Source organism: Suricata suricatta, chromosome 13 (genome assembly GCF_006229205.1).
Source record: "Suricata suricatta isolate VVHF042 chromosome 13, meerkat_22Aug2017_6uvM2_HiC, whole genome shotgun sequence".
In the NCBI taxonomy this organism is placed as follows: Eukaryota; Metazoa; Chordata; class Mammalia; order Carnivora; family Herpestidae; genus Suricata; species Suricata suricatta.
Genome location: NC_043712.1, coordinates 723,316 through 731,583, shown reverse-complemented (window position 1 = coordinate 731,583; position 8,268 = coordinate 723,316). Strand labels below are relative to the sequence as shown.

Sequence of the window (8,268 nt, the reverse complement as noted above, 5' to 3'; positions counted from 1 at the left end):
GGAGCCGCGGCCGCGGCGTCCTCTCGGCGCGGGGCGCCTGGAGCCGCTCCCGGACGCGCTTCAGCACCGCGGACAGCGCCCGTCGCTCTCGCGGAGCGTGGGACCCACGCGTGCCCAGCACAGCGCCCGCCGGCCCGGAGCTCGGGTCCCCTCTTTCCTCCCGCGGACGTCCCAGGACTACGGCTCCAGGGGGAGACGTGGCGCCCCAGGCCCGCGAGATCGGGCGCGGGCAGGACGGCCGGGACACCCCGCTGGGGATGCGCCGAGGGCCCCGCATTCGCGCTGCCCAGAGCTAGGGCTCTGTCTGGAGCCCATGAGCACCATGCGCCTGCTGACACTCGCCCTGCTTTTCTCCTGCTCCTTTGCCCGTGCTGCCTGCGACCCCAAGATTGTCAACATCGGAGCTGTGCTGAGCACGCGAAAGCATGAACAGATGTTCCGAGAGGCCGTCAACCAGGCCAATAAGCGGCATGGCTCCTGGAAGATCCAGCTCAACGCCACCTCCGTCACCCACAAGCCCAACGCCATCCAGATGGCCCTGTCCGTGTGCGAGGACCTCATCTCCAGCCAGGTGCCCACCACCCCCCACCAGGGCTCCCACTGCGCTGCTCTTGCCCCTCCCCCAACGCCTCCCCACCATCCTTCCTCCTCCACCCTCCATCCTCCTACTGTTCCAGTTTCATCCTAGCCTTTCCTGGCCCTCTTAGGAGACGACCCCTAAGTGAGCTGCTCATCCTGGAGCAAGCTGGTCTCCCTAGCAGCCGAACCCCACTTCCCCATTTGCTCCCTTACGCTGGTCACCTGCCACCCTGGTTAGTCCTCACAAGGGCTTCAAGGCTGCAGGTCCCAACCAACGTGTGCAGACATGTGGCAAGCATTTCGTGGTTTGTTTCTTCAGTGTGTCAGTGACGGGTGGGCATTCTGAGCTTATGGGCAGAGATGCTGTCCCAGCCGCGAGCACACGCTGTGCGCAGGTCTCTGAACAGGATGGGGCCCGGAGCCATCTTTGTCTCTGCTTTTAGACCTCCTTCCCTTCCTCCTCCCCCTTCCCCCATCCGTGGGTTTGCCCGAGATGGGAGACAGCCCAGGAGTTGAAGCAGCATGTTCTGTAGGGTGGGAGTGGGGGCGGAGCCTGTGGGAGGTGTCAGGGCCCAGCACGCAGCCACTGACAGCCAGCGCTGCGGGGGAGGACAGGACTCCTGGCACTTTGCCTTTCGGAGCTGTCCGCCCCTGTGCGGTGCTGCCGGCTGAATTCCAATGAAAGCACGGATCACTGCAATGCAGCTTTTATGTAAGAGTCAGGACGGACACGGGGCCGGGTGCGGCTTGTGCTTGCTCACCTGACAGACACGCTCACACATTTGTGCACTTACACCCATGTTTACACACAGAGATGCATAGACTTACTTTAACACACACTCATGCACATCAACATTACGCAAGCAACTGCATGTACCCACACACACCTGCCCCCCCACGCACATCCGTGGACGCACACACTCGTGCCACACACTGCCTGGCATACCCAGGTGTACACACAAACACATGTGCTCACGCACACGGGCTCAATCGTGCCTACATGGACATGTTGGCCCATACACATCCCACACACACTCATGGACCCCTGTGTGGTCAGACACCTGTGCAGACACAGACTGGACACTTCTGGGTGCAGACTGGGCGGTGAGGCCTGCGGACGGATAGCCAGACCGCACAGCTCCAATTGCCGAGAGGCCAGGGCTGCGCTCTGCTCAGAAAGCTGCCCTCCTCCATCCCATGAGCCACCCCATGCTTCCAGCCCCGGGGGCCATAGACAGGACTGGGTGAAGCCTTTGTGGCTGGTGCCTTTGGTCACGTGTCCCATCCAGGATGAGGGAGCGACATGAAGAAGTGGACGGAGAGAGTCCAGGTGGGGCCCTTTCTGGGGACCCCTTCTCCAGCTCACAGTCGTGCCGTCTGTTCCCTCAGGGAACGGCCAGGCCAGGGGCAAAGCTGCCACCAGTGGCTGCTACTCGTGAAGCGAAACCTACGGGCCAGTGCTGCGCTAGCATGGCGGCCACCTTCCCCAACCACATGGGGCTGGAGCCTGCACTCCCCACCCCATTTGCAGGAAGGGGGGGCTGCTCAGAGAGTAGAAGGCAGAGAATTGGGACAGACATAGGTCCTCCTAATGTGAGGGTGGCGTGGAATCACCTAGCTGTCTGCTCCCTACCACCACCATCCCCCTGCTTTGGAGGGCTGAGCCACTGGCATCCGACCTGCCCACATGGGCCTTGGTCTGGGCAGGAAGGCTAGGCTGCACGCCCTCCCAAGCACCTCCCTTCTCTTCCTTGAGGACGTGGTCAATGGTCAAAATCAGCACTGGGTCTTGGTCAAACTAAGCTGAGCTCAGCCAGGCCCCCTGGAAGACACTGGCCAAAGGACCCGGGGCTGCAGTGGCTCCTTGTCCGGCTTCTCCAGAGAAGGCGCCATCTGTGGCGTCAGAGGCAGGCCTCCGGGGATTCCTCCCAGGCTCTGAACGGGCTTCCCACCCAGGAGGAGGGACAGCGGGTGTGCCTGGCATCACGATGCGGGGCCAGCCACTCTCCCCAGCCCACGCTGCGGCGCCACAAGAACAGTTCTTCACCGGCCCCGTCAGGGCCCACTGCGCACCCAGCACAGCCCCCACCAGTGTGAGGGGTGAAGGGAGGCCCCCGGCAGGGAAGTGTGGGGAGGGGTTAGTCATCGCCCTCTGTGTTCTTTCTGGCACCGCCTCCAGCTCATCCCTGCTATCTGCTTCTCCTCCAAGGGTGGTTACAGGGTCCCCTTGCCCGAGGCGAGTTCTCGGGGGCTGTACGTGTGCACAGCTGGGGCCCCTGCATACACCCCCCCCCCCGCCTGCTGAGTTCAGCCTCCGCTGCTTCCAGGCAGCCAGCTCCAGTGCCCGCCCCTCCTCACCCCCGATGCGAGCTGACGCTGTCCCCTGTGTCCACAGGTCTACGCCATCCTAGTTAGCCACCCACCTACCCCCAACGACCACTTCACTCCCACCCCCGTCTCCTACACAGCCGGCTTCTACCGCATCCCCGTCCTGGGGCTGACCACCCGTATGTCCATCTACTCAGACAAGGTAAGCCTGACCACTCGGTGGGGGCCCAGCTGGCTGCGCTCCTGTGTTCAGACCCATTGGCCGCAGGAGGCAGTTGCCCTGGGGAGGGGGCGGAGGCCGGGCCGGCACCACGCAGGCCGGGCGGGGGGCGCAGCCCTGCACGGACCATGGGCTCTGGGCTGAAGGAGCCGCAGGATGAGATTCGAGCTCATGCGTTCATGCACGTCCACACGCTCATACCCACACACATAGCCTGAGACATAAGCTCATGCACACGCATGCACGTGCACACCGGTGCAGACGCAGAGTCACGGAGCCACAGGGACAAACAAACCCATATACTCGCTCGCGCCCACACGCACCAAGTTCATGGGCACACACTCAAACACACTGACACGGACACTCGTATGCTGTTACACACATGCACACACTATGCACCTTGACGTGCACACCCACGCCGTGCACACACCTGCATTCACACACACGCACACACTCACATACACTCATGCCCCATCACACACAGATGGTCACAGGCACACTCACACACTTATACGCACGCCCACCCCCTACACTCACTCTGGCGTGTGGCAGGCACCGGTAGCAAACCCTGGGGAGCAGCAGAGGTCCCCGCGGGGCCGGGAGAAGCCCTCGCTGCAGGGCCGGTGAGAAGGATGTCTGCATGTGTGCAAGGGGACAGAGAAGGCAGCTCACGCAGGAGAGGCAGGCCCGGGGCTGCGAGGAGCATACAGAGCCCTTGTGGTCTCTGGGCAGGGACTGGGGGTCTGCCTGGAGCCATCCAGTCCTGCAGCAGCAGCTGGAAAAGCCAAGAGGGCACTGGGGTGGCTTCCCCCAGAGGTGGGGACTCATTTGAGGTGACCCGGCTCTCCCGAAGTGTCTGCCCGTGGCCCGGGGAGGACTCGTCCCCTGGGGGCGCCACTAGCCGCAAGAGGCCGGGAGGGCCCCACAGCCTCCGTCAGACCTTGGGCCTACCAGCAGACAGGTCAGGAGGGGCCGCGTGGCGGGGGCTTCCCAGTCTCCCCATCATCTCCAAGTTCATCTTGCTGGGAGCCCACACTCCTAGACAAAGCTGACTAAGGCATGAGGTCATCCCAGCCAGGGCCAAGCGTGTCTGGGGAGGTCAGGGATCGGTGTGTCTGGGGGGCTCCGGGACCCGGGCACTGAGCTGTTCAGCTGCACTTGCTCCCTGCGGCAGAGAAGTGGAGCGCGCTTGACCGCGCCCACCTGCCTCCCAAGCCCCCCGGCGCCAGCCCCTCACTCGCAGAAGGAAGGAAAGCAGCAGGCAGCCCGCCTCGCAGGCGGGGAGGAGGCCCCTCTCCCAGGGCAGAACCGCAGCTGGACCCAGATTGTGGCCCAGCTCCCTGGTCCAGCGTGAGGTCAAACCTAACAACCAAGCCTCACAGGTCCAGCCTGGCCCCACCCATGATCCCAGTCCACTGCCAGTCTGCACCCAGCACTCGGACTCAGAGCCAGTCCAGGACCCCAACCACAACCCCGGTGTAGCCATGTTGGATGACACAGGTGAGGCAAGGGACAGTCGTACAGCCAGGTTCCAAGACACTCTCCCTCGGGCCACAAAGAGGGAGCAGGTGAAAGACTAATCTGGAGCCTCGCAGGGCCGCAGGGTCAGTGTGGGTCTGCAGGGACACCGAGGGGCTCACCCAGAGAGCCGGGCTGCAGAGGCGGAGCCCAGGCTGTGTCCTGCGTGATGCTTGCACACAGACGGGCGTCTGGGGGGCTCAGTCCGTGAGCCCCCGCTCGATTTCGGTTCAGGTCATGATCTCGTGGTTTGTGGGTTCGAGCCCCATGTCGGGCTCTGCGCTAATGGTGCAGAGCCTGCTTGGGATCCTCTCTCCATCTGTCTCTGCCCCTCCCTTCTCAAAAAAAATTTTTTTAAACCTTCAAAAAAACGCACACAGAGAAGTTAGGGAGGGTCAGCAAGCAATAGCCCCTGGACTTGAAAAGAATAAATATTTAGTCTCAAAAAAGTTTTCCTGACAAATACTACAGGTATGCAAATTTGGGAAGCTCCCCAGGGGGCATCTTTGAGATGCTGCAAGTCAGTGGGAACTTTTTTTTTTTTTATGTTTTGATTTATTTTTGAGAGTGAGAGAGACAACATGAGCAGGGGAGGGTCAGAGAAAGGGGAGACACAGAGAGAGGGAGACACAGAATCCAAAGACAGGCTCCAGGCTCTGAGCTCTGAGCTAGCTGTCAGCACAGAGCCCGACGAGGGACTGGAACCCACGAACCGTGAGATCATGACCTGAGCTTAACCGACTGAGCCACCCAGGCGCCCCCTAGTGGGAACTTTCTTGAGCCTAGGCTGTCCGCAGGGGGTGGCTGGTCACCTCAGGAACCATTCCACGGAGACCTTCTGTTTCCCAGATTAGATGACTTTGGGGGGGCGGAGGGGGCAGTGGAAGTAGGGCCCCCGCGTCCGGCAGGTGTCCCCCGGTGGGGCGAGGGTGGGGTAGGAGGAAGCAGGGTCCCCCGCCGCAGGGGGCGGGCGGGGAAGCGCCCCCCGCCGGCGCCGCGGCTCCGCCCGAGGCCCTCAGCCCGCCCCGCGTCCCCGCAGAGCATACACCTGAGCTTCCTGCGCACCGTGCCGCCGTACTCCCACCAGTCGAGCGTCTGGTTCGAGATGATGCGCGTCTACAGCTGGAACCACATCATCCTGCTGGTCAGCGACGACCACGAGGGCAGGGCCGCCCAGAAGCGCCTGGAGACGCTGCTGGAGGAGCGCGAGTCCAAGGTGAGGCCCGGGCCGCGGGCGGGAGGAGCGGCCGGAGCCGAGGCGCCGGAGGAGCGGGAGCAGCAGCCGGGCGCTGCCTGCCTGTGTCTGTGGCCCGTGTGTGCACACCCTTTCTCTCCATCGTGCATGGTCAGCACCACTCCGTCTGGCGAGCGCCCGCCCCAGCCTGTTCTCGGCTCATTTCACTCGCTTTGCCATTAGTCGAAATCTCCTTCGTGTCAGTCCCTGCGGGGCGAGGGCAGGACCACCTGGAGCTCCGCAAACACCCCCCCCCGCCCCCCGCCCCCGCCCCCGCCCCCCCAGACCCTCGCAGCCCCGCCCCTCGCCGTTCCCCAGCCAGGTCCCGGCTCGCCACCCCTCACCCCTCACGCCCCTTCCTCAACCCCAGCGGCCTCACAGGCCCCTCCCCCAAGGACCCCGTCCCGCCCTGCAGTGCGGTGCGCAGGCCTCTGCCTCCCCTGCGGCCCGCCCCCCTCTCAGCTGCCCATTGTCCTCACCGAAGCTCATCCACCCACATCGCGCCACCCGGTCCCCTCAGCCTGAGCTCTGCCCCCTTCAGGCCTCCGGCTCCCCCTGCCCCAGCCCCGTGCGGGTCCCCTTCCTCACCACCACCCTGGGGCTAGGCTCTGGACCCTTCCAAGAGACACGGACAGACCAGCCCCAGCCTGGTCCCTACTCAGGGGCTGCAGAGAGAGCAGAGTGGCAGTTTCTGGGGGTCCAGGTGACCCCCGTCCCTGCCCCCACTGCCAGCCTAAGGAGGCCCAGGGTCCTGCCTTCACCTAGCACAGAGCCCTGGGTACTCAACACCTGTGCCACAGCCCCTAAGTCAGGATGGAGGCCAAGCTGGGCAGAGAGGGAGGGAGGCCTAGGCTGGGGCGGGCCCTGGAGGCCAGACCAAGGGGGTGGTGGGGAGCATGTTCCGCCTGTGGAGTCAGGGATGGCGCCGACAAGCTTAGCGCCAACCCCAGGTCCCTCATAGGCCCCTGAAGGGAGTGAGGGCACCGGCTGGGGTGGGCGAAGCCAGAGGGCAGACTCAGAGGGCCCTGGGGGGGGGGCTGTGGGACACTGAGTCGGAGAGGGAGGGCTGACTACCAGCGCCGTGGGCCCCACCCCTCCCAAGACACCATCCCAGCACCTGGCAGGCTGGTCACCTGGTGTGCCCACCCGTGGCCGTGCACACTCACACGCTCACCAGCTGTGTCCCTGCACATCCAACATTCACACCCTTGATCACAGGGACGTGCTGTCATTCCCAAAACATCCCCTCACTTCACATCACCCGCCACATGCTGAGGCCACACCTGAGCACACGCATGGGTGTATAGCCCATGGGCACATTCACTCCACTGGCTTACACACATGCATGCGCCTGCACACAGACACACATGAGGACACACATGTGCACGTGGCTGCACACACATATACACACATGTGCATGCCTGCACACAGATGCACAAGCACGCATGTCTGAACACATGCAAGCATACACATATACACGTGCCTGCATGCACACACACATGTACACACGCATGTGGCTGCACACATACATACGCACATGCACATATGCACGTGGCTGCACACAGACACACCTGTGGGCACACATGCACGTGCCTGCACATACACACACATGTGCATGCCTGCGCACATGCCTGCACACGCATATACACGTGCTGCGTGCACACACTACAGTGCTCAGATGGCGCTCACCCTCCTTTCCCCGCTAGAGAGCATGTACAGACTAACACTTTCCCACAGATGCCCACACGTGCACGCCACCCCTGGGCACGCACACAGACGCACACAACCCTATCATGCTCGCTCTCTAGTGCTCACGTGGGCCGATGGGTGTGCATACACCAGTCAGTGAGAACAGGCACCTGGGCCACTAAGGGAGACAGAAGGGATGATGCCAGGAGGGGAGGGACCGAGGGGACAGGGCATGCGAGAGGGGATGCTCAACCCTTCCTCAGGACCAGCTGGGGTGGGCTGGGCACTGCTGGGGCAGGTGGGGCCCCAAAGTGACAGTTTGGTACCGACACAGACAGGGCCTCCCTTTCTCCCAAGTGTGACCGTGTCCAAGAGCACAGCTCCGTGGCTGGGAGCCCCAGCGGCCCCCGTGCCCCCACACCCCCAGCACTGCCCTGGCCCCCAGCCCCACTCGGGCCCAGGTGTTTGCGAGCTCCAGGTACGTGCCCGTCTGCAGGCGTGCCGAGGAGGTGGTGTGATTGCTTTAGCGCCGTCATTTTCAACCGTTTATAATCTTCTTCTGTGTCTGCATATTTTCTCTGTGCACATTATTCATCAGAGTAAAAAAAGGAACTATGAAAACCTCGACCAACTGTCCTATGACAACAAGCGTGGACCCAAGGTATATATGCATGGACGTGCACGCCGCCCACCGGCTAGG

General features: G+C 63.0%; 1 protein-coding gene across 4 annotated transcripts in view; it reads left to right on the top strand.

The window, feature by feature from the left end:
- The first annotated feature begins 6 nt into the window (after positions 1-6).
- The window catches only part of GRIN1 (glutamate ionotropic receptor NMDA type subunit 1), a 30,097-nt gene continuing 21,835 nt past the window's right edge, over positions 7-8,268 (top strand). The window contains exons 1-4 of one of the 4 annotated variants that reach the window (XM_029920010.1): positions 7-571; positions 2,975-3,109; positions 5,685-5,861; positions 8,167-8,229. In XM_029920010.1, coding sequence (XP_029775870.1) covers positions 314-571; positions 2,975-3,109; positions 5,685-5,861; positions 8,167-8,229 — 633 coding nt within the window. In that variant the 5' untranslated portion in view covers positions 7-313. The remainder of the gene's footprint in view (positions 572-2,974; positions 3,110-5,684; positions 5,862-8,166; positions 8,230-8,268) is intronic. The other 3 variants (XM_029920008.1, XM_029920011.1, XM_029920009.1) reach the window with 3 other exon arrangements.